Consider the following 26,915-nt stretch of genomic DNA (forward strand, 5'->3'; position numbering starts at 1 on the left):
AAGGCTAATGTGTTGGAAAACTACGCAATTTTCCTTAGGCAGGAGAAGACAACATCCTCATGCTCAAGAGCAGGGGCTCACTTTTCAATTTTTACCCCATTAGAACTTTATAAAAATAAATCCTAATGCTGATAAAAAAAAAATTGTCTACTTTGGTACACCAGAATTTGTAAACTGGTTACCCGCAGGTCACAGTGGGACCATAAAGGATAACCTAGAAGCTTATAATACCAAGAAATTTTTAAAAATTACATTCAGGTAGTCAGACATCCTCATAAAGACCATATTAACCAGCCACCATAGGTATACATAGTGACATTTCAACAATTGGAGTTGCTGTAGGCTGCAGAGTGCCAGCTGTATTGCATCCAGAGCTTGCACTGCTGTGTGGCACCCCCTCTCAATCCTTCACCTCTGTTCTGCAGCACACAAACACCTCATCTCCTTCTCTGCTACAAGACGATTGAGTGAACAGTGTAAGGGTCCCAGGAGGTCTAGCAACATGGGAGTGTTTGGGAGGACACAATGCCTCACTGAGTCTGCCCCAGCCATACATGAATTTAGGAGACCAAATCCTACACATTTCACCATGTTTCTTGGCTCCACTGACTACAAGGAATCCACAGTTAAGCATTCTACCAGGTTTCTCTCAGCTGGGTTAGCCAACCTCCTATTTGATTCCTCTTACTGGCTAATGAAGACTGAGAATAAAACAAAGGCACTACACTTGAATCCTGTCACCAAGTTCCCTCTGTTACAGTCACATTCTTCCAGTTAAATCTCCTTTTCTGCTGCCATCCCTTACTAGAAAGGAGTCTTGAAGAAGACATATTAAGACTTAATATTTGGCTTTTTAGATTTTTTTTCCCTCCAATTCTTGTCCTTTACAAAAGATAAATGAATCAAATCCTGCTCAGATTTTTAAGTACTCTACCCGCTTAAGCTTGCCCCAGTACTTGTTGTCACCCTTGAGCTGCAGCTGCACAGCTGAACAGAGAGGGAGAGTATGAAGTATAAAAGCAGGAACGAATAGAATTGCTCAGGTCAGTGATGCTATAAGAAAGAAAAATAAAGAAAATAACAACTTAAGTGGACAAGCTATGCTGCAGACGGATCTGAGGTATTTGAAAGGTGTTTATTCCAAAATGCTGGGGGAAGCTTTAAAGCTAAATCTATATATCACTACACACAAAATAGAAAGGTGCAATTATTAACATCTCTGCATTAGAAACTTTTACCTTGTTGTCACATTCAAGAAATATTATAGTTAAAATGCCAGTTTTCTGTATGCAACAAGTTTGAAACTGACAGCATTCCACTATGTCAAGACACAAAATTGCAATACTGGGAGTGGAGAATGGGGAGAAAGAGTAGGAAAGTAAGTTCTAAGGTTCAAAAAAAAACTTCAGCATGATAATCTTGCAAAATATACTGCATTCAAAAAGTTACCCTGATTCTGTAGCTCATCTAGATCCATGAACCTGCTGGGACGGGGATTAAAGCCCATTGCTGCCTCCATTTCCTTTTCTCTTTTCCTGCGTAGTTCTTGTTCATGTGCTCTTCTTGCCACCTCCTCTTGCAATTCATCCAGTTCACTCTTTAAAGGGGCAAACATCTCCCCACCTTCCAAACAAAATTTTGTTTTTATAGTAAGATCTCTGAAAGTATCCATTAAAAGACAGAATAATGTTAATGGACAATAAAATTGCCATTAGTGAATAGCAGACTGACCAAAGATTACAGAATTGCAGACCACAAATTCTGTTTTGTTCAATTTTACTTTTAATGGCTGCCCAAGCCATTTGGTTTCCAATCGTCTTCTGTGTCGGTGGCTCTGATCAAAGCGTTACAGCATTAGTTCACAATCCCCTGCAGCACAGCCCTTCCCTCAATTCAATGACACAAGAAACAGCACATGAAACAGAGAAAAATTTGAAGAGAGAATTGTAAGCTGCTGCTGAAATCTTGAGACTTCTTACTGTGCTTGGAACTGTAACCAATGTTATGCCAATGTAGCCAAATGAAAATGGAAGGAAAAAAGGCTTATGTACGAGTCAACACAGCAGAAATCAATCTTCAGCCTCACTTCAACTTTGACCTGTATATAGAAACTACCTTCCCTCCTTACTTTATTCCACAGAATGTCTGGGTAAGGGAAAAGATTTCCTCAGAAGGATAATTGGAATGTGTATCTGCAAAAAAGGTCAGCTTTAGTCCAAGCATCCTCTAGATACCTAATCATTTTTGTAAAAATTTTACCATTATAAGCTTCTTTTCAGGAGTCATCAATCCTATAAGTTATCATGAGTTATGCTTGGGAAGACATTTTCAACTAATAGCAGAATACTGAATTATAGGAAAGAAAAGGAAGAACAGTTTTATTTCATCAGACAAATCAGCCTTTGTTGAAAATGACACAAGAACAACATGATCAAAAGGAACAGTCCAAGTAAGCTTTTTGCCATTTCCTATGGTAAACCAAAGTTACTACTTGTTAAATTGTGTTGTTATATTCCTCTATGTTTCAATTCTTTTTTTTCATAACTGCATTGTAAAGATGAACATCCAGAAAGCAAAAAAAAACCAACTCCTACATGCTTTAACTTACAGAACCACTACTACTGAGAACTTTATCTTACCATTTCCAAAGGCACGTGGGCTGGTTGCCCAGTTTCCATTGGATGAAGTAGGCTCCACTTCCAATATACTGCTACTGTGAGACTTTGGGATGCTACGCCAGGCAGGAACCAATCCACCTGTTCGTTTCATATGAATGTCCCTCCAAAAAGAGTAATTACAGTTCACAATATTACTAAACTCTTTGGGAGAAGTTATGTCTACATTTTCTATTATCACAAAAATATTTACTTGCATTTTACTTTTATAGTTCCAAGGGGAAAAAAGAAAAGCCTACCACAGAAGACTATTTAAAGAAACAGACAAAGAGAAAGCAAATAAGCAAAAGGACAGTAGTTCTTATATTTGCATGTAAATACAGCAGATGTCTTGCAAGACTTAAGTGAATCTCTCAAACTAACAATCAGAGAATCATAGAATGCCCTGTGTTGAAAAGGACCTCAAAAATCATCCAGTTTCAACCCCCTCCTATGTGCAGGGTCGCCAACCATCAGACCAGGCTGCCCAGAACCACATCCAGCCTGGCCTTGAACGCACCCAGGGATGGACATCCACAACCTCCTTGGGCAACCTGTTCCAGTGTGTCACCATCCTCAGTGGAAAAACTTCCTCCTAAGTTCCTAACCTTCCTAATCTTTGACAAGGTCAAAGATTCCTATGCAAGACTATTGATTTCTGATTTTGTACGCAGATGCTACGAAACAATGATTTATCTGAAAGAGAATGACCAATCCTAAGTTCATGTTAAATTTGATATTTGAGATTTTAAGTCGTAGACTAAAGGTATGACTATTTCAAATGCATCATTTCAGTCAACGTTACACGTCTCATTCATTTATTTTTCTTTTCATAACTCATCATCATCAGTAAGTTATCAATATACTGACAAGAAAAGGGATCAATCTCACTCAGATTCGTATTTCCTCTCTATTTCTCCCTGCCTCAATGAACTTGCCTTACAAGCTAGGATGATTGTTTTGTGCCGTTGGCTTGCTTTCGTGGGGCTAACTTTGGCTTCTTTTGTTTTGTTCTACAGCATTATGTAACACAGCAAAACAGAAATGCAGACTTCATTCCAAAAATGAAGTTTGTTAAAATCTACCTGTGGGTGCTTGAGTTTTCAGACAAGGGCATGTCCAGACTAACTGGGCTGCTGCTGTTGCGTTCACTGCTTTCATATCCAGACTCCATCCTCTGTATCAGATGAGGATGTTGATCCATCACATGCTGGGTACCACGGCTTAGCACAGGACGCTTGTATCTGACATTTGACTGGCTTGATCTTGTTTCTTGAACAGTATGTTCCTTGACCTCGTTCTCCATAAGCTCCTTACCTGTTGAGATAAAAGAAAATAACCTACTAGAATATCCAGACTTTCAGAGCAGCAAATCTACATATTTTTGCTCCTTGATTATGCTTATACCAGAAGTAGTGTCTTTAAGTTCATTTCAAATTAGAAATAGAAAGCTGAAAAAAACAATTTACAGCATTTCTGTTACTTCTCAACAAATTTGGTTTTGAATCTCTTCCATTTAGCATGTTACCATATTTTCCCAAAGTAACAATACAATCTGAAAAGAAAATCCCTTCATCCCCCAACAGTTTGTATCTGCACAAAATCATTTAACAGCATACCCAACTGTGCCTTTAGTAATTCCAGTTTATACTGTACTGTCATATTAACTTCAGATGCTACACTTTCCACCTTTTTTTCCTGCCATTTACAATGTGATGAGAAACATTTTTATTTACAATTCTTCCTTGTTGATTTTCCTGTATGTTCTCATTTGCCTCTTTGCATCCTTTTTCTTTTTACCTTTTTCCTTTTTTCCCTTTGCTTTTTTATTCCTGTGCTGTTTATTCCTAAGCTGTGCTCTCTTCTACTTTTATCTTCCCTCTATACATTTATTTTTGCTGCCCAATTCCCTTAAACTTTTAGTTCCTTTCAGTTGGCAGCTGCCCCTGCCTCTCAAGGTTGTTTTCTGCAAGTGTCCTTGTTAACCCCACTCCACTGCCAGTCACACAGATCTCTTCCTTCTCATCTATACGCAGTAAAAAGCAGCAGCTCCAGAAGCATACCAACAAAAAGAAACTGGTAAACACCTGTTCTCTACAGTGTTAACAGTTTCAGGAATATACACCTCCTGAATAAGAATAAGGTGACTGTACTACATTCATGTACCAATTAGGGGAAGGGAAGCAGGGGGTGGGGCAAGGGGAACAAAAGACATGAAGTGGTTCACAACAAACTCCTTCACCTTGAAGAAAGAGTAAAACCAAGGACAAAGTCTCGATATTCAATTTGCATAGCTGCTACATAAATCATCATAAACAAATGCTGGTAAATCATCAGCTGCTCTTATCCTCATAATGGAAGCTCAGCACTAATGCATGAAGTATTTGCTACGCCATAGTTTAAGCCATCATGCAAAAACAATCAAAAGAAAAACCCTGACCAATAAAAAAGGCCACTCCCAAGTAAGGAACTTCCAAATACTTAGCAGTGTAGTATTGAGTCCATTTAAGCAGTACAGACAATAAAGTTTCCCTTATTATTTTCTAAAATGTGAAATGTAACATATGGAAAACAAACAAGTATCACACGTTCAATATCCACAAAGAAACTTCAAGGACGTGAGTCACTACCAGCCACATTCAAAATTTCACTTCTCTACTTTACTTTAATGAAACTGAATAGCAGAATATTATAAATTCCACACCTCAATGTAAATCTTTCTTCTCAACCTCTTACCTGCCTCTTCAGAGAAAGGACTAAGTTGAGTGTATCCACAGTGCTTCCTCTTGTCTTTACTGAAGATGCTATCTATATTAAGAGACTCTCTCTTGGGTCTCCAGCTTGGCCGGTACCTGCTAGATGAACTGGATTTAGACTCACTACTGGTACTCTCAACTTCCCAGTCTCTAGAGTGCACAGAGAGGCTTTTTGAAGGCCGTGTTTCTGCTTGATCCATATGACTCCCTCCGTGAGGGGAATTTTGGTTGGTTTGAGAAATCTGCTGTGGTCTGTTGTGGATCATATTGCTCACTGTCTCCTTAAATTCCCTTAGTCTGCTGGTGCTGCTGGATGGCTTGGGGGCAGCTCTGGGGGCTTGTTTCTCCTTCAAGGTTTCTCCTGTAGTTCAAAAAAGAGAGAGCAAAAGCCACAAAAATAACTTCAGATTAAGCTAGCAGCCTTACGGCATCTTCATGCAGTTTTTGAAAAGTAAAACAAAAGCAAAAAAAAAAAAAACAAAAGCAAAAGAAAGAGACAAAATGCAGGCAAAGATGTAACAAACAAGGAGAGAAATGTATATACACAGTGAGGATCTTAAAAATCAGAAAGATACTGATATTTTCAATAAAATAGAGATTCTTGCCTTCACTGTGGTATCCTGATGACTGAGTCTCATCTCCTTTTCGCCGAGACCGGCTAGAACTCCTCTTGCGATCTGCCAGTGAGCTCTTTTTGGAAATATGCCTCTGATTACACTCACTGTCAGTCAGGTGCCCTGAAAGGACAGAAGAACACAGTTGAGATGACAAGAGCCTTTGGACTGATCGCTATGTGTGCTGAGAACAGTAGGGCTCTTCTGCTCCTTAGGAGCTGCAGACTGTCCAATGCTAACTGTCAGGTTTGGTTAAGCTTTTCCATCCACAAGTTTCTGGTTTTGTCTCAGAGAAGGGAAGTCTGGTTAATTTTTGTTTGTTTTAAGGTTATCAGTGATACATTCCCTCCAATGACTCTGATAACGAGAGATTATCCAAAAGGAGAACTCTAAGGATACCATTTCTTTGCTGTCTGAATACTTGCTCAGTTTTAACAGCCATGAACAAAAAAAACTACAGCTTGCTTGGCATTATTCTGTTGAATGAAGGCTTAAACGCATGAGCAAGTCAACGTCTAAGAAAAAATTACTGCACATCATCAGCATCTCTACACTAATTCTCTATCTGTACTCTCTTGGCCTGTAGCAAAGTAATTTGAGTTAGTTTAGGCTACAAGGAAGAAGCGTCAGTTGGCTCTCAAGGGCTAAGGCAGCTAATTCGCATCCGCCACGAGCTAAGAACATACACACATCAACAGCATGGATCAGCTGACACACAACAATGTCCCCTTAACTACAAGCTCACGTCCTAGCATTTTCTCTTGCATATGATATATTCCCAACTTTCCTCAGATAAAATGTGACTTAAGAGTATACGACAATTAATTACGTGTCTTCTGTATTACCACTCATTTTCTTAATTTTACGGTTCTCACACATTCACAGTCCTAAGCCTTCAAGCACAAACACACGCATGGCTTTACTCACGTGAGTAGTCCCAAGCAGAGATGCAGGATAAGAAGGGAATTTATGAATAAGCTACAAAGACTTATCTAGCCTTAACATCAACAAATTTCACCTTGTACAGGATGACAGCAATGGAAAAATCTGTACTACTCAACAGTGGGTGAACAGCCCCCAGACTATGTAACTGGCTGTTTTGAGCCTGGTCCTTTTCTAGAAATTAACATCAAAATCAACAACACTTAAAGTAGATTTTACAAGTAAAATCGTACTTTTAAACAGTTGAAAAAGTAATACACTCCAACTACAACTGCCACAAAGGTGCTACAAGCACGAGTGGGAAGGAATCCAAACAATAAAAAGCAATTTACACAAAACTTGTGTTTCTATTCATTTGCAAACTGTACAAAGATTTTGTAGCTAAATTCTTTAGAAATAAAATAAATAAAAGAACTACGGGAATAAAAGAGAAATGCTGACAGTGAAGACTGAAGATGTACAGCATTTAGGTGACTGAGCAAGAAGCAGTCAGTTCTCTGGGAGAAGCCATTTACCCCCATAGCATGGACTGTCATGCATCTTCTAGGGTCTGAAGGAACAGTAGTATCTTATACCTTGTAGTGGTGTCTCTCAAGATAAAAGAGGATTGTGTTTCACTTCAGAGTGCACAACTTCTCTAGTGAAATTTTTTTCCCTTACAGCTCTTTCAACTTAGTAAGAATGGTTAGTTAGCACTCTTTGTGCCTGCAAGAAAGACTAGTTAGCTTAGAGTCTGTCTTCATAGACTAATGAAAGAGCATAATTCAGCCTTATAAAAATGAAGGCTGCTAGCAGTGCATAAATATTTTCTCCTCTTCTCATAAACTGCAAATTTTGTCATAATGTCACTGAATGTTTAACAGACATAGAAGAGACTCCAAGAATCATGAGCCTGCAACACACACGTTACACTACTTGTACCCTCTGGAACAATGACTAAAATGAGTGTAATGCATCAATAGAGGAACTAGCAGTCCCAGAAATACAGTCAGAAACTTCACACTCATTTCATTAACTTCACTAAAATAAAAAGGCAGGATTTCTGAGTGCTCAACTGCACATGTAAAAGTGTGCCTTGCTGAATGTGCTCCTAAATGCCTCATCCTCCATGTGTAGGATTGCTTCAATGGCTTCATAAATGGCAGTATTCAAAAGAAAGTTTCACTGGGGGTTTTTTCTTTTCTTTCTTTTTCTTTTTATTTTTTGTCAGGGAATGGGGGACAGAATATGTTAATAGAGAAAGAATGAAATCAAACAGATTAAGACAGAACATCCACTACTCCCTCCCACGGAAATCTCAGTTGCATGAATAGGGTACGCACATTTTTCTCAGCAGCACAGGTTGGCAGGAGCAAGAGAGGGCTCATGCAGCCACCCTTCATGCTTTCATCCTGAAGAACCCAGGTATCTGAGGTCCTATGACCCAATGCTGGTCCTTCCCAGAAGGGCGATGTGGGATAGGGTCCAGAAAACTCTGGGCTGAAGCAGTAGGGTAAATGGCCATTAAATGTAGAATCCTGCTCTTGCCCAGAACGATTCAATAGCAGCAACAGTTGACAGGTCAATGTGGATGGCTTCTTAATAGCCCCACGGATCACCCTTTGATGACTGAACAGTTGCATAAGTTGGCAGACTGGCTTTTTGGAAAGGTTTCAGGAAGGCAAAAATAAAAGGGGAAAACATCCAGACAGGTGACTAGCTAAGGGGATATATTGACTGTAACTAAAGCAAAATCAGGGAAGATGAGGATGACTGAAATTAGGTGGTGAGAAATGGTCTAGAACTGAAGGGAATAACATAGGACAGAATCAGTGGGAGAAGAAAGAAAAAGAAGAGGAGAGCATCACTAAAAAATGACAGAACAAAAAGTTTATATATCGAACTTAATCTGCTTACATGGTGGCAACCCTCCTACTACCCTCCCCTTCTTTCTTCTTAACAAATGGATTTGTGAAAAATTGTACCAAGGGTAATCTAATACAATACACTTTCCGCTACTTTTGCAGACCATACAAATAATACTTCACCAGTATTTTCATTTTTGGTTTTTCAGTAATCTTTGGATCAACGTGAATTTTGTTTCTTCACCACTCTCCAATTCTGCTCCAACTTTCCCTTCTTTCTCACACTCTACTGAGGACTATTGCCAGAACCTGCAGTGCTAAGTATTTGCTAAAATGTTAGAAGGATCTTCAAGCTATCTAAAACCACAGTTTACAGTTACTTGAACCTCTGCTAAGAATAAAAAGTCTTGAATAAAACTTTGAAACATTTTTTTCAGGTTGCAATGTGAAACGCTTGTACCATAGATTGTTTCAAACGGACGAAAGATGTCTAAGTGTCACAAGATGTAACAGCAACTACTTCACGACCAGAAGGACACAGTGGTGTATTAGCTATTGACCCCTGTTGCAACCAACAGTTGCTGATTCAAAGTTATTCCTCTTAGAAAGTCTTTAAAAGAACAATAAAGTAACTACAAATGGATTTAGCAGGTCATATTTCTGATGCTTGAGAAGTGCGTCCTTAACTCATGCACTGCTTTTTCAGAAGTGACGTTAGTACTGAATGCAGAAGCAGGCTGACTGAGATCACTGGCCATGAGTAATACAGATCTAAGCTTGCAGACTGCCAGTTCATTTCTTTTCCGCAAGAGAGTCTTCAGGCAGACTCTTCAGCTGCCTGAAGGAATATGAAGACAGACTCTCTTCCAACTGTATGTTCTCACTTGTCTCCATAGCACAGGCAGGAAATCATCTTATGCTCCTCCCTGGTGCAGTACATACACTGCTATGTACTGCCAACACACACATACACAGGAAGTCCTCGGTACTCAGTTACGGGAGATTCCTGGTGAGAGAAATACCTTTCCCAGGCAGCTGCAACTCCTGAAACAAACTGCCCGTAGATGAGTAAACAGAACACACATCACTTACAAACTGTACAATGGTAGTGCAAAACAAACTCCAAGTTCCAGAATTTTACATGACTAAGAGAGCAGGTAGATAGGGGATAACACAAATAGTGTGTGTAAATTTTTGCCTGGCTAGATAAAAGTCTACAAAAGCCAGCCATACACTTAAAATTATGCTAATCTTAGGCATTACAATGGTTAACTGCAAACCAAAACCATACAGAATAGCAAACATTGTTCACTAGTCTGTTATGGGTTGCATAAAAAGAGATTATTCACTGAGCTCCACTGTAGTCACCATATTTAATGACAACGACTACTGCGATATAAATTTATCTGCTTGCTACCTGTGTCCCTGCTGCTTTGAGAAGCTGCATCATTGTCCACGTTGTAAATGACCGTTCCCTGTGAGTCAGAAGAGAAGTGACTGACCACAGACTCATGATGTGCCTGTTTGTAAGGATAGCTGTCAGTAGAGGAATCTGTTCTGGTATCACTTGAGATGGAAGGTTCTCTCCCTGGAAAAGAAATTAACGTCAAATTTCAATTTCTTGTGGTTAATTGGAGATTCACCAAGTTTTCTGCAATCAAAGAGCAGGTTACTCATCATAACCTTCTGAGTTCTATCTGAAAGGAAAAACCTTTTAACATTTTACATATGTATGCATTTTTATACTTAGCTTCCTGAAGTTGTTTTAGAACACAATAATATTAGATATTGAAGGGACACTGAGCTGAAGCATTTGCAATGTATTTCCTGGAGACCAAGCAGCAGAACTACAAGGCCTGTTTACAGCATATATCAATCTTATGCTTGTAGAGGCGCTCACAACTGATGGATAGCAGTGAAGGGCCTTTCCCCACTCCAGGCTCCCTGGTTTTCTTCAGAACAGGAAGATATATTTATAAATTGAAAGACATCTTGAGTGAGAAGTTTTCTTAACAGCCTTTATTTGCATTTATTTTAAGAAGAGTTGGAGATTTGTTTCATTACTACCAGACCATCAACATATAACTAAGACAACAGCAGATGTTCTCTATTGATTTACTGATTAGGAAGCATAAAGCTAGATATTGTCCATGAAAGCCATAAAACATTCTTAGAATTACAGGTGTAAAAATAGGCTAAAAACCCAGGAAAAAGCTGTATTTCTGGTTTTGGCTTTACCTTGTTATTCTTGACAACCAATAAATCCATTCTAATATAAAATATTCTCTGCAACCATCCAAAAACAGAAACAATTTTCTTTGCTAAGCCATTATTGTATAAAATTAAACCCTGTTTCTAGCCTTCACCTTATCTGGATTGCAATTGCACATCTTTCTCTGAATATATCTATTGCTCATGAATTATATTACTGTAGGCTGAGGTCCTACTTTAACATCCAGAATCATCCAGAAATTCAGTAACCCAGCAGCCCATCACACCACTAACAATATGTAGAGCAGTTATCACCTCTGAAGCAACTTATTTGGATACACCTTTCTAATTCAAAGGACTACCTACATTACACAGAACTCAGGAAGTAGAAAAGCATTACTGGCATCTTTAATGTTAAGTCTTACATATCTACAGTTGTAAATTTTTATTTTTTTAATGAAAAAGGAATCAACTAAACATCACCTAAATGCATAAGCCTTTGCCAAACCCTTTTCCTTCAGTTTCCCACAAATCAGTCTGTATCTCATACGTTACTTTAAAAAAGACAAGCCAAAGGTTGGTAACTGCGCTGATTCTTGCCCTCCCTTCCTGCCACCCACAGTATTTCTTCTCCTTTCCCTCAGATTCTTTCACCATCCCAACAAAGGATGCATTTGTGATGTTTCCTTAATGTTTCTTTTCCCTAACTTCCCTCCCAAGCTTAATTCTGCAGCTTCCTCTGACTGGAATGATTTTATCATTCCATTCCTGATAGAACTACTGACGGATTTATGAACTCAGCCCATGAATTCATCAGTTACTGTTCCTCTTTACAGCCATTTCACAACAGACCCTTCAGTTCTTTTTTCCATCTTTTCTCTAGCTTTTATTTTTATGCTTGAGAGACTGCTATCCACTGGAAGAGAGGTTCAAAGGTAAAATACTGTAAATTCTCCTCAGAATTCTAGATCAGCTTTGAAAAGTAACAAACGCTAACAGAAACACACTCAAAATAAAAACTTTTCACACACAACACTACAGAATAAAGGAATAAACATGCAGTCCAGAGCGTTTACCTGAGTCTTCACTATCATAGCAAGTCCTACTGTACTGCTGCAAATCCACTTGAGGGGGCAAGTCTTGTGTTGATACTGGAGTTCCTCGCGGATCAGCATAGAGCAGCAGTAAAGGCTGATAATGACCTTTAATACATTTTGTCACAACATCTTTCCATTTTGGACCAATCTGAATTAACAACAACAAAAAATATTAAGACAACTTTGTCATAATTTTCTACAATAAGGACTCCTTTCCCCCCCTCCTCTTTCTTTACTGACATTCTTCAACTTCTGCCACATCCAGTACTGAAGAAGACACCTCAAGACTACTAGAAGTTGAAAAATACTTCAAAAAGGAACATTACTTCTAAAATGTAACTGCAAGCAAACTATCTCTTAAAACTGGCATTTCCATTCCTCTGAGACTCAGCTTATTTGAGAAGTAAATTATCATGCACAGCATCAGCTGATCAAGAACACATTTGGAACACAGTGGAACCAGCTCAGCTAAAACCAAGATATTCACTATTTTGTGAGTAAACAACCATTATTTTTGCTAAAAGTATAACTACAAAAATAATCCTTCCCTTTCAGAGGGTTTGGTTTCTTTGTTGTTACTGGGTTTTTTTTGTTTTGTTTTAATAAAAGGCAGTTCATCCCTTCAAACATTCAAACTTTGCATCAGTCAAAACGAAAGACCAGTTAACAAAGCTCTTTAATCCTTCCACCACCATAAACAAAATGAATGGTAAGCAAAAAATTACATCTCTAGCATGACAGCAAATTTAAGTCAATGCTAACCACTATGGAGTGTGAACCTCCTCTGCTGCTAAAACAAACTCCATAGCATTTTGAAAAATGAGGTAATTATCATCACTATATCATCTCAGAAATATTCCTCATATACAAATACAGACTTTATTAAATGCACTGAACATCTTTTCTAAAAGAAAAAAAACCTGCTCCACACACAGTTAATTCAACTAAAGCACTGCAATACCTATCATTGGCATTTTTGCTGCAGACAAATGTGACTGAGAACAAATGGAAGGATTAGTTTTCCCTTTGAGACTGTGCTTGGCACGACCATAGGAGAAAATTTTCCTCTCTCATGTTTGAGCCTCCATGACAAGAAGGAATAAAAGGAAAGTGGTGTGAAATAAAGTAAAACAAACTAATGGGATGTAGTAACACTGTGCCAATATTCTAGCACTGGTATATGGAATGTCGAGGACTTCATGATTGGTGAAAAGAAAAGAAAGGAACAAACAAGTGGAAAATTTGTTGTTGGCAACAACTACTGGGGAAGATTGGCATCCAGATAGTTCAACAAACAACCCCAAAAGCCCTCACTAAATAGCAATGCTGCTCCTCAGCAAGGGAAAGAGAAGCATGTTAGCCCTGTGCACAAACAATAGGATTTCAAAAGACATGAAAGGAAGAACATCAGCCAACACAACAAAACTAAGAATGGGGCGCTTCTGAGATTTCCGGTATGCTTTTCCAAGAACGCTTTATTTACTCATGAAAAGGTACAAAGCTATGGGTTTTGAGTGGGAAAATAGATTAAATTTCTCAAAATCTTTAAAGATCAGTAAAGATTTGTACACAAGTAGTTAGCAAATTTCAAAGAGACTGTTTTTCTAAACATTTTCTTACCTCTTTGACATGAGCATCATCAAAGTACATCCATTTACGAATTTTAGTTTGGAAGAAGAAAGTAGAGTAATGCTTTCCATAGTAACAAATCATTCCCACCAAATACAGCTCTGAGTGTTTTGCTCTGTCATCGGTTACTCTGAAGAAGAGCTTCAAGAAGGGAGATAAGGAAATTCAGAAAGTCAGAAATCAGTAACATAACACAGCATCTTACATATTGCCTTCCGGTTGAAGACCATAAGGTACTATCAAGAAGTATCAGTTGTTTTTACTTCAAGAGACAGAAAATAAGACAACAAAGACCAAAGTAATTAACCAACATTCAACAAAAATAGAGACATAAACAAGGAACAAACTAGCAACCGAGCAGGTGCTCAAGAATCAAGTCAGTCTTGGAGACTCTAAAAAAATCTATAGAAGCAAAACTGTGCACTGAAAGAAATTATCCACATACTCTGTGTTATGCTTGCTGATTCTATGAAATACTAATTTAATCTGTTATTTCCTCTCTACTTTGTAGAAACAATGCAGCTCTGACACTAAACAGCTGGCATTTATTTTTGACTCAAGCAGACTTCAATTTAAGATAATATCATGTAAAAGATGAAATGAACGTACCAGCAGGTCAAAAGAACTTGTCCCACACAAAAATCTGTCCTCTGATATTAATTGATCATGTTCTATGTAAAAATATACTGTGGTCATTTTTAGAGCATTTAGTGCTTTACTGTGCAAGTACTGCACTTTGTGTACAATCACATTTCCATCAATTTGCTCTGACTGTAAGTATTTTACTGTAGTATCTCAGTGCTACAGTAGGACACAGCTAAAATTCAGTATATACACAATTCAGCACTAAAACATGATATAATTTAGACTAAGTAAATCCTCTAAAAGACAAATCCTATGGATGCTGTGCACTACTTAATTTAACCTATCAGTGAATCAAACAATGTCAGCCATAATCTCTGAGACTGCTCAATTTTAAGTAACTCCTATGCATTACAACTACACATTTAAATTAAAAGGATAAAGAGTTAAATAACCATAAACCATATTTTATCTTCATAAGTAACAGAAATAAACTTCTGGTCTACGAAGTGAAAAGTGTACAGAGGCATTATAATAAAAATCAGCACAAACGACAACCTAAAATCCCCTTATACATGTTTTTATTCAGACAAACTGTTTTTTGGAGTATTTTTTTCTTATTTTCAAGAACCATACACAATAACTTAATAAAGTTGAGAATATGAAACTATACCAGTACTTTCATAGTTTTTGAGAAGCATCTGGAAGCAGATCAGATCTTTGGATCTGCCCTATGTTTATAGAAGCTGAAAAGGTAAAGGTAGCAACTTTTTATTTATTATTATTCAATCTATTACTATGAATTATTATGTGCAAAGTTGTGCATTTTGAGGTAATTAAAATGCATAGGTCCCTCTGACAGTAATGTTTCCCACTTATTCCCATGAAAACTGTAACAAGTGCAAAGATGGTAACACTCTGATAGAGCAAATTCTCAGCTACAAAGCACTATTTTTCAACATAGCCACTACCATTAGCTGTGCATTTTCTCCAGCAACAAAGAGGAGCCTGCATTCTGCACTCCTAAAAATCTGCACCAGAGGAGGTGACCCACTGTCACTGTTGCCTTGGTCACCATAAACATTCAGCAAGCGCTGATGAATGGCAGTTGGTGCCATTTTTGCTGCATGGAGGAATTCAGTGACATGTCTTTGCTCTACATGTATTTCCATATCAGACATCATTGTGTCAGACTACCCCTCTGCTGCCATCTGTCACACAGCAACAACACGTAACAGAATATCAACAGGAAGGTTCAGCCTCTAAAGTCATACCACCCGCATCTGCCTCTGACATCATGGGCCAACAATAGGAGGCATTACTTTCAGACCAGACCTCATATGAAATACTCACATCTCCCAGTTTAAGGCAAGTGCCCAGGCTGTGAATAACATCCTCAGCCAGATCAGAGTGGTCTGAATCCCAAACCAGGCCAATGGTGATAATCTGTGGAGAGTTCATCAGCACACGACGAATACGTATCTTTTCTCCACAGTTACTCTGAAATTTTAAATAAAGCAAAACATTGAAAATAAATCTGTTTATTGTAATGTTAGTGCTAGGCATTAACAAGTGCAAATTTCAATAGTACAGTTGCCACTGCAGATCTTCATTGCTTATTTTTTGCTTTGTTTTCCTTTTTTTCTTTTCAATACAGCTATCTCTACTTATCAACCAGTCATTTCCCCCCATTCTCTAGCCAGAGCACTTGTTAGAGATAAGCTTGCTTTTGAAGTTGACACACTTCTCAGAGGTTCTTCTGATCCATTATCTGTTGGAATTACAGGCATCTTTAAAGCATCATGAAAAAAACTCCACCCTCTGAATTAAGAGATTATCACTGTAATTCTAGGAAGCAGAGCATTATCTTTTTATTTTCGGGACAACTTGAAAGTTGAACAACTTTGAACTTTTTCTGAAGTCTCATTAGAACACCCGCTTTCCCCCTGGGGTGGGTCACACAAAAAAGATCCCAGAAAGAAAGCATCTTCAAAATGAAAACAGTTTCTCATCACTATGGGGAACAGTTTCTGAATTTAATATTCTCATTTCTGACGCTACAACTCTGGAAACAAGGACATAAGGAGCTCCTTCCCGACAACAGTTTAGAAAGTTAACCAAGTGCATGTGTGGTTGTGGGTTTTTTTTTTCATTCCAGATAGAAAGCTAGAACATTATGATGCTTACACATAGATACCAGACATTTATATCAAAGATCACTACATACACATTTTGCAACAGACATTCAAAGTGCAAGCAATTCTGTGGATTATCTCATCAAAATGAACAAAACCCAACTATCTTACTCTCAAATAGTCGTCATCTTTGCTCCTCCTGCTAACATGAGCACTTTTCGTAAGACAGGAATAATACAAAATCCTAGTAAGTCATGCTAGTGAAGCTTCCAGTAGTCCAGCCTTAGCTAAACATCAGTAAGAATATTTCCCAAATAAACTAAGGAAGGGTCAGCAAGAGCTGGCAAGCAATTTCACCCAGCTATTTATTTACAGTTACAAACCATCTTCATCTTCAAAAAGACCAGTCTTACTCTTTCTACTAAATAATCATGTTTTAGTTATTAAATATCTTAAGACTTCTGTTGTTTCTTAAAACATGAGCATCTTCATTTCCTTTACTGAGATAAGTAAAACCACATATTCACCAATACCTCCTAAAAAAAGAATTTAATATTTGAATGGAGACTCAAAAGGAATGTTTCAAAGTTAGAAGCTACAGAGGGCTGGTGGGGAGGGAGATAGTCATAGAAAGGAAACGTGTACAGCAGCCACAGGGAATGGACACGAGATTCCTGCACTGCTGGACTTCAGGCTCACGAGGCACTGAACAGTGGCATTACACAAAGCAACAATTATGCAGCTATTCCCTGCATCAGTCAATACGTAAAGAAGTTTGATGATGGCTGTTACACACTTAAAGCTCTGGATCTGAATGTACCCAAATTAATAAGATATGAAACTTATTTTAGAACCAAATCAAAGCCTTATGATTTGAAAGGGAAAAGGTTAGTTTTACGTAAAACCATTTTTATTTTTCTCAAGCTGATTTATTGGATTTTCACTGTGTAGCAGTATGCATTTTTAGGCAATAACATTTTTAAGAACAGCAGCCTACGTTTATCAACTTAGCATATACAGTAATTGTTTTTAAAATGTTATGTACTAGTTAAATGCAAATCATCACACATTTTCTGGTCAACATCTCCCATACTCCGAACAGTATACTTCATTCAGAAACTTGAAACAATATCTTCTCAGGTTTTCTGGGATGGTTCCTGCCTTTGACACAGCTCTCGCAGGTACACCGGCTAGCCTACAATCCCTCATCGTTGGAATAACCTCTGACAATAAGTGTCTGTTCTTTTCTCTTCCCCTCTGATCAATTTTGGCTACATGATGCAAGTACAGTACCAATAGGAAAATTTATTCCAACTGAAAAATTGTGAATGGAAGATTACCCAGGCAAAACAACTGACCTTCTACAAGCAATTGTAGTAACTGGTGCAAAAGTTATACTACTTGTGCCACAACATGATACTACTGGCAAGATTCTTTAAGAAATAAGTACACCTTTTCTCATGCTCTTATTACAGGTGGTACACACTGCTTTCATAGGAAAAAAAACAAACACCAGAGAAACTGGATGAATTTCTGGAACACTCCTTCTAGAAAGCCTAGTTACTCAAAACCACTGCCAACATGCAGATCTCCCATAAAAAGATAAAGTTTCCACATTCTCTTTCACTTCTGTTTCTTTAGTCAAGAAATTTCTTCATAGGATCAAAGAATAATTGCAGCTTCATACGTTGGCATTGGAGGCTTTAAAAATCTTCAGTGAGGCGGTCAGCATCAGCAGTTTTCTTTTTCTTCATTAAATAATTGAGAAGTACTGAATTCAAACCCAAAGAAAAATCTCATCTATCCTTTTCCTTAACATTCCTTTGACCTATATCTTGAAAAATGCTCATGAGTTAAAAAATACACACCAGTGTAATCTGTTAATTCTTCTGTCCTGTCTGCCCTGCTCAGAAGAAAACAAAACATACTAACCGGACAATTTCTCAGGTCTCCCATAGTGCTGGCATTCTGTAGTAGCTCTCCAAACATATCTGGAGTGGGTTTCTCACGTCTCTCCAGCATACAAATAGCTTGATTGCTTTAGCATAAAGGATAGGAAACAAATTTTAACAAAACCAGAAAAATACAGAAAAATTTCACTAAAAGGCTGAGAACCTTAAATTGCACAACACTTTTTATATTTAAGGTTGTAGTACAGAAAAAAAAATCATATGATTAAAGATGCTCCACTTCAGCAACCACATTAGTGAAGTAGCACAGTAAAGCACATCCTTACTGAAGAAAATACAGGTGAAAAATAGCGCAGTATTCAATTGATGTAACTGTCCATGTTAAAAGAAAAGTAACAGTAAGTACACAAGAATACGAATGGCCTCAAGCTTAAGAGCCATGTCTGAAGAGGTAAATAAACATACTACTCTTTTGGGGCTTTTTTTTTTTAATTATGTGCAACTCAACATTATTGAGATTTTTTTAATATAAAGTATTGAATGCAGTTTACATGACTATTTTGCTGCTCTTCTAATACATGTCAGGTAGCAGCCACAAGGAAAAACAAAGTATTGCTTTACATTACTCAACTAACAGTTTTCAAGACAACCTTTTGAGGCTATGCCTCTCATGCAGGACAACAAATGAAGAGTTTTTCATACCAGTCAAAATTTCAAAACAGAAACAACAGTTTTGCCTCTAGTATGTTATGGCAGGTTTTAACTGAGCAGCAAGGATAAGAAAAATCAGCTTCCCTCTTCTACAGTTCATTCAGCAGAACTGTAACAAAGCAAGAGCAGCAGTTCCTTTAATGAAAAGTCATGGCAGTCAGCAACTAGAAAGACCAAGTGTTATACCCATCTTTAGCACTGACAAGAAAGAGTAATCAAGGAACTGAGACTGGTCAATCTTGCTCTACTACTTGGGGAGACAATGGACCAAATATCCCCTTGGAAATCACCTGTCATAAGAATGATAAAGGTGAATCACAACTGTCAGAAGATTTCCCACGGACAAGCTATGCATGACTAAGTTGACTAATTCCTATCACAAAAAGATAAGCTCTATTGACAAGAGGAGAACAGTGAGTTCTCATTTGGTCTCTAGCAAGACTTCTGAGTCTTCTATATTGTTCTTGAGGCCGAACTGGGAGGTGTAGACTGCAAAGGTAAACCCTCAGAAAGCTAACTGCATCTTGGGCTGTATCAAAGGAAAGGTGGACATCAGACCAGGGGAGACGACTGTTCCCCTCTGTTCTGCCCTGGGGAGGCTTCATCTGAACTACTTTGTCCAGGTATGGAGCCCCCAGCAGTAGAAAGATGTGGAGTTGTTGGAGCAGGTCCAGAGGAGGGCCAGAAAGATGACCAGAAGGCTGAAATGCCTCTCCTATAAAGAAAGGTTAAGGAAGCTGGGCTTGTTCAGTCTCGAGAAAAGAATGCTTGTGGAGACCTCACTGCAGCTTTCCAGTACCTCAGAGCTTACAAGCAGGAGGGAGACCAACTTTTTACAAGGTCTAATAGTGACAGGTTAACGGGGAGGCAGTTTTAAACTGAAAAAGGGGAGATACAGATGTTAGGGGTACATTTTTTACTCAGGGGATTGTGAGTCACTGGACTAGGTTACCCAGAAAAGCTACAGATGCAGCTCCCTGGAGCAGACTCTCTGGAGGTTCAAGGCCAGGTTGCATGGTGTGAACTGATCTATCTCCTGATTTAGCAATTGGCAACCCTACTCAAGGCAGGGGGATGGAACAGGGTGATCTTCAAGGTCCCTTTGAATCCAAGCCATTGTATGAATACAAAGTGGACCAAAACATAGCTGGAACTTCAGGCTCACAGAATCTGCAGTCTGTAGTGTGCACTCATAGTGATGAATGCCAACAAAATTACTGGGCTTTAGCATGTAAGTTGAGCAAAGTAATTATTTCTCCCTATTCAGTAACCACAAGGACACAACCAGAGCATTGTGACATTACTTTCATGAGCCTCCCACCCCCTTCCCAGGACAACAGATGTATGTGGAACTGGACTGGAATAAGTCCTGCAGAGAGCCAGGAAAGGGTTGGATATATGGGGAAAAAAGAAATAAAAATCACACTGAAGGGCAAAGCTCTGGAACAACCAGTCCAGAGAGATAATGCAATTTCTATCCTTGAACCTTTCCAACACTCAGCTGCGCAAAACTCAGAACAGACTGATAAAGCTTTAAGTTAGCTCTGGTTTGAAAGGGAATATGGACTAAATAGAAAAGACGCATTGAACCATGCCTAAGTTATTTTCTGTTCCACTAAACTCTCATGCCCTTTGCAGTGGTTACAAAGGCTCCACCAGCTCTGAACAAATTATCTTCCGGACAATTAGCATTATGAAGGTGAAGATCAAATGGCAACAGCAGCATAAATAAGTTCTCTTCCCTGTAAAAAAAAAAAAAAATAATTGAACTCACCAAAGCGATGTTGTGGAGATATAATGTACCATCTGGATGAAAGGTAATGGGTCAGAAGTGGCACCACAGCTGGTACAAACACACTAAAGAGAAAGAAAAAGAATTGTATAGGTAAGATATTTTTTTTTTTTGCTGGTCCAAAGCTACACGTCTTCAGATTAAAACATGAGGCTGAGAAGCGGCGATTTGTGTAAAACACGCATCATCTCACCTGCTCAAACAAAGTCATTGCAAACTTCTGATGTGAAACGCAATGCGGTGCAGTGCAAATATCTTCCTTTGTCTCATCCGCAATGTGGAAGTGAATTCGCATTAGCAGGTTTTCCTAGTCCAAGAGGCAAGAAAGAGTGAAGAAGTAGTAAAAGAAAATGGCACATCTGACTTCTAAATACTACACCAAATAACCATTTCTTTTATTTACTGGAACAGCTGAAGATTGTCATTGATCACTCTGCCCAATAATCAAATGTGAATGGATTTGACCAAATGGAGCAGATAGAACAGCTCCACAGTTTTACATTGGTTGCTACTAAGTTCTCCTCATCAGCACCAAGTAACCCTAAATCAATTTCTACACTACACAGGAGTTTCAAAATATGACAAATAATCTACATTCTATGAAAGAGGGGGAAAACTAATACATGAAGAAGTAGATTAAGTTCCACATGAAACAAAAGCACTGAAAATTTTCTAGACAGTGTCATCTGTTTTAAATAAATCTGAGGATTTATTTTCCTCTCCTCACATTGCTAGCAACATTTAACTGGAACGAACAGCAGAAATCTGTCTCTTCCAGCAGCAGTTTTCACCACCAGCATGACTTGCACTGATGGTTGATAAGCATGCAGCAATCAGGTGAAGATTAATTACTAGGCAAAACAGCTCTGTCCTAGTACAATTTCCCCCTAACTCAGGAATCTAAGATCTTCTTCTGCCACTTAAACTAAATCTCTGCCTTTAGGGCAGAAAAGGTTAAGTGAAAAGCTTTGGAATTATCTCTGCTTTAAAGCTTAACCTCAAAACAGAACTTCTGTCAGTTTTAACTGCTTTCATGCCAGTACAATTAACCTAACAAACATGACTGTGGTAACTCCTCCTGTAATATAATATGAGCTATTTAGATTAGATTTCTCAAGAAACAGACTAAATCTGAAGTTCCCATGCTGTACTACATACAGACCTCTGCACGTGCTCAGCTGCACACAGATTTGACAAAGCTGTGTTGACAGTCTCCTACACAGGCCCATCTCTTTTGTTTCACTTTGAAGCTTCATTGCTACGATCTACTCCCATTTTGAGCAAGCCTATTAAACTATACTGTTTTTCTACACCATTACTCTGCCATGGTACTCCACAAACATAGAGTAGCTTGCTATCATAATTCCATTAGCAGTCCATTTAGTCTAAGAACTACAATAGTTCTATGAATTTATCACTTCACAATAATTCCCTACATTGCAACTGTCAAATTAGGCAGATACAGGAAATGAAAGATTTAATACATCCACTCTGAATGGCATTCTGCCTGAGCTTTTACACTGTAGTAGTAAAACCAATGTTTGTAATTGGATTAAGAAGTAATATCTTTCTTAACATCCAGGTAGTATGCATACACCCACAGGCACCATTTTCAAGAAGGAAAGGAGTCAATAGTTCAGAAGACAAAAGTACCTCCTACTTAAAGAAATACATGAAAATAAAGAAAGAAAAGAAGAAAACATGAACATAAGAGAAGAAAAAGTTCCTATATAGGAAAAAAAAAAATCACAGTGGGTCAAACTAAAGATTTAGGATTTGTGTGTTGACACCCAAAATCCTTTTCTACTTTTGAGGTGATCCTTAAAACTAACATCCCAAATCACTCTTGCAGTGCCTACTGTATCGATAATATCACCTAAGTGAAGATGATAAAAGAGAACAAATCTCATTGAACACGTACAGCCTTGTTCACAGAATTGCTAGCACACAGTTCTGGCTGGACAAAACATCTTCAGTGAACAGTAACAGTCACAATGGCACAAAAGTGAAGCAAGAACAAGAGAAGTCAATGGTCCTAGCCACAGTATAATACAGAGTATTTTTTCACTGCACGGTACTCCTTTTAGTACTACCTGAACAAACTTTTCTTCAAAAAGCTTAAAATTCAGACCAGGCCTGCAATATAAAATTTTGAAAGGTGTATCTGCTAAGAGAAATTTGGGAAGAAGAGAGCCAGGGCAGGACATGGCAGATCTTCACCAAGATCTTCACCTATATAAGGGCTATCAAAGAAGATAAGCCAGCAACCAACTGAAAATTTTGTTGGTGCAGATGAGAAAGCTTGATTACTTTCTTTGATTGAGAGCATTATGTTTGTGAGGTTTTAGTATCATACCCTGTACCAGAATTTTGAAAAGCATGGAGATAATTTTTTATTAACAACACAATTTCCATCAAACATATACTTGAGACTACCAGCAGAATATATGAGAAACCGAAATTTAAGTATTGATATTTCCATTTCAAAATCATTAGTGATAATTCTTAAAACAAAAGCTGGTTCCCCCACTGGACACCTAAAGCTTGGTGACTTTTTTGAGGTCTATCGCAATTGGGGTGGGGAGCTGACTGTGTAGTGGGAGAGTTTGCATCTATGCCTTCTGATAATCTTTGGTTATACTCACAAAACATTCAGCAGCATCATCCATAATGCCCAGCTGGAACCGCTGCTCATCCTGAAATGTCTTTGCAAGAGCTGTGCGTAGGGCATCTGAAGGCAGCACTTTCTCACTGCTACATTGAAACTGGTTGAAGATACTCTAGTAAGAAAACAAACAAAGTTTAACCACTGTATTTTCAAATACACAACCACTAAGTTGTCTGAAAACAAACAAGCAGCTTTTAATTCACATTGACAAAGCAATGAAGATATTTGTACTGTAAAGGAACTACAGTAAAAAATCCTAGGGGTTTTTCCTTTGAAGCTGTTATCTATCTTCCTGGTGCTTTCTTTCCTTTCCTTTCCAAGAACAGAGACAAAGAAGGCAGGTTTGGGAGCCCAGGACTAGCTTTCCTGCACGATAATCATCCTTAAGCCTTCCTCCAACTTTGATTCCTGAAACAAATATAATGGACATCAAAACTTCTTCACTTTTTACTCCTATTTTCCCAGCTTGACTTTCTAACTTCACATCAGTAGCATTCTTCCTACGCGCGCTTTTTTCTTTCCTCTCTCAGTTGTGGCTTTCCTAACTTCTTAGCCCACAGTGTGTTGTTTGCAATCTTTCAGGAATTTATCTACTTTAAATAAGCACAAATAGGTAAGAATCAGATGATGACTGGGTCAGCATAAGGAGAGGAAAATACATTACATGAACAGCAGCTCCTATCTATGGCCAGCTGTTCAATTGCTTCCAGACACCTGTTATTTTCACACCTGTATATCTCACAGCTCATCTGGGTAATGATTTGCAACAAGTAGTCCTACAAAGAAGCATTATAATTGTAAGTGTGAGTTATCTGTGTGAAAGTTCAACATATATTGCCAACCGAATATGCTCCAACTTCTATTGTGTGCATAATCTCTAAAACATTTTCTGATTTAATTTTCATTGTGCCCTCCTACAAAAGAAAACAGAATATGGTACACAAACTCCTCAGTAAGTGGAAAATTCTAGACCTTTTCAAACTGTTCTTACTCTAATTTTTATGACAAATGAGTTTCTTCATCAGCGTTGATCTCAAAGTTTTATTTGCCTCTAAAACTTCCCACACAACTTTCTTAAAGATCACACAAAAAGCTTGTTCTTACTGCAATTAAAACAATATCTTCAGTTGTTACCTACTTGGCTTTTCTGCCTTCTAGACAAGTACAAGGGAATGAGAAAGCTAGCTTCAGAGTGGTTTGTTGGCTTGGTTTTCTTTCCAATCTGTGATGAGAACCTGTAGCAGCATTCATTCCTGTTACTTCTCCCCTTAATTACTGAAAGCTTCTCTCCAGAGTACTTAGAGCCAATATTCACTAGCAATAACTGGTCTTATTTGCTTCGTATCAGGAAATGAACAGGTAAACTGGGACGTCTGCTTAATTCAGCTGCTTTGAGGAAGATGAAAAAATGCAAAATGTTCCAGTCACTGCACAGCCACACAAACGGATCTGTGTCTGCTTCATTCCAGGCTATAGAAATGGTAGAATTTATAATACTGACAGATTATCTAATGCAGATGTAAAACATGCATCTCTTCACCAATATTTTTATTTTGGTAATGCTTCCAGAGTTGATTGATGGATGAGGACCCACCATGCTAAAGACAGGTAGCTCTTCTGATACCACATTTATTAGAATACCAGGTAATGACAGGGAAATAAAGAGTAGGCTGTGAGGCAATCAAAGTCTCCCATCTCATGAGTTACAGGCAATACCTTTCCCCAGCTACCTTACATTTACACATACAAAAATGGAAAGAATATCCAAGCCGGTCCTTAACAATCCCAATTCCAATTTCTGTCCCACTGACAATAGATGAAGTTTCTTATTGTTGCATTAGCAGATTTTTCTCATTTCAGCAGACATCTAAAAATAAAAGCATTGAAAAACAATTCCACCCTATTTAAGCTCCTCCCTTTGTGGGATTTAAGAGCACCTTGAAGTATTCATGACTGTTCTTCAGAAACACGTTCATTCTGGTTATCTTGGTCTCAATTTATAGATCTGGAAGCTGAGACACTTGCCTAGCAGCTTAGCAGGCAACTGAGCAGCAGGGAACTGATGGGCAGGTCATAGTTTGCCCCTAGGAGCTCAGAAATGACTGCACTTTTGGCAGGGGGAGAACCAGCATAGGCTCCTCACGAGTAAAAAGCAGAAGCCACCAAGCAACCACATTTCTGAAAAAAAGCATACTTCACTTTTACCTGTGAAGTCCATAATATGTAACAAAAAGATTCAGGAACAAAAATGTGATCCTGATGATCATAAGCAGCTCTTTGAGTTTTCCAGAAAACCTGCCTTTTTTTTTTTTTTTTTTTTTGGCATCACAAAATAGTTGCAGACTTCATGAGCAAAGAACAAAGATAAAAAAAAAAATCTTTTAGTAAATATAACAGCCAAGAATTACGAAATCACAGTTATCATAATCTTACAACAGAAATAATCTAGCAGCATTAAAGAATATTACAAAGAATTTTATTACGTATAGTCAAGCAGCAAAAGACCCCAGTATTAGATAGAATGTCCTTCAATACTTGGAATGGCATAGAGCACTATGGTATAGTCTTCTTTAAGTTATGAAGATTAAACTGTCTTAAAAACAATGAACAATCTTAATGGTCAAATCTTTAAAGTCCTTTGAAACACATCACATGTGTCTTGCAGGAAGCCCCAAAAAACACCTGAAATAGAGTCAGATGCACTTTGAACCCAGTGTTGTTGCTGGCTTTGCCTTTTTCTTTTTTTATTTAAGAAAAGCAAAACAAAAAAAATCTTTGGGGAGTTCTGAGCAAGATACGGGAGTTGTTCCCCCTTCTTATTTTTCAAGACACATTCTTTGCTCACCTTTTCTTCAGAGCAGGTCTTTCTTGTCTCTCAGACTTAGGTGGACAGGTGTGGCACTTCCTGCTGTTTCATCGTTTTAAGTTATCTAAGCTGGATCTCTCTCCTTAAATTCAGATCTTGCCCTTGAGTTACACTGTCAGTCACTTGCACATGTTGCCCACACAGGTCTGAAAGCCAGCTGGGCACAGACCAGGAAAGCACTGCTGGTCCTGCTCCAGGAGTTTTCAGGACACTGTTTCTCCAAGTGCTTTCTGGAGCTTAATGGAAGCTTCATATATGAAACATTCAAACTCTGCTCTCTTTCAAAAGCTTCTTCACCTGACAGTGAAAAGCTCAGTGTATTTACAGTGCTTATGTCGTCCCCAAATGGCCACATTCCAACGCAGTTGAGAGTATCCTTAAATGCCACAATATGAAAAAGACACTACTAAAAGCCTTCTGAACAAGAAAAGTCTTTCCTATTTTACCACTTTTCAGTAGCTCCAATCAACAACACAGCAGAACTGAAAAATGTATTTTTGTACC

The 26,915-nt window shown here is 38.2% G+C and overlaps 1 protein-coding gene across 7 annotated transcripts in view; it reads right to left on the reverse strand.

The window, feature by feature from the left end:
- Positions 1-26,915, reverse strand: part of USP54 (ubiquitin specific peptidase 54) — a 98,826-nt gene that overhangs the window by 13,254 nt on the left and 58,657 nt on the right. For 5 of the 7 annotated variants that reach the window (XM_042818421.1, XM_042818415.1, XM_042818418.1 and 2 more), the window contains exons 4-16: positions 23,523-23,657; positions 21,071-21,184; positions 20,860-20,942; positions 18,397-18,502; positions 15,683-15,829; positions 13,739-13,888; positions 12,098-12,266; positions 10,228-10,398; positions 6,016-6,147; positions 5,391-5,771; positions 3,740-3,971; positions 2,640-2,782; positions 1,450-1,623 (exon numbers count right to left, since the gene is read on the reverse strand). In XM_042818421.1, the coding sequence (XP_042674355.1) occupies positions 1,450-1,623; positions 2,640-2,782; positions 3,740-3,971; positions 5,391-5,771; positions 6,016-6,147; positions 10,228-10,398; positions 12,098-12,266; positions 13,739-13,888; positions 15,683-15,829; positions 18,397-18,502; positions 20,860-20,942; positions 21,071-21,184; positions 23,523-23,657 (2,137 nt within the window). The remainder of the gene's footprint in view (positions 1-1,449; positions 1,624-2,639; positions 2,783-3,739; positions 3,972-5,390; positions 5,772-6,015; positions 6,148-10,227; positions 10,399-12,097; positions 12,267-13,738; positions 13,889-15,682; positions 15,830-18,396; positions 18,503-20,859; positions 20,943-21,070; positions 21,185-23,522; positions 23,658-26,915) is intronic. The other 2 variants (XM_042818420.1, XM_042818422.1) reach the window with 1 other exon arrangement.

Source organism: Centrocercus urophasianus, unplaced genomic scaffold, assembly GCF_019232065.1.
Source record: "Centrocercus urophasianus isolate 14NV4802_14NV808 unplaced genomic scaffold, USGS_Curo_1.0 seq_17, whole genome shotgun sequence".
NCBI lineage: Eukaryota > Metazoa > Chordata > Aves > Galliformes > Phasianidae > Centrocercus > Centrocercus urophasianus.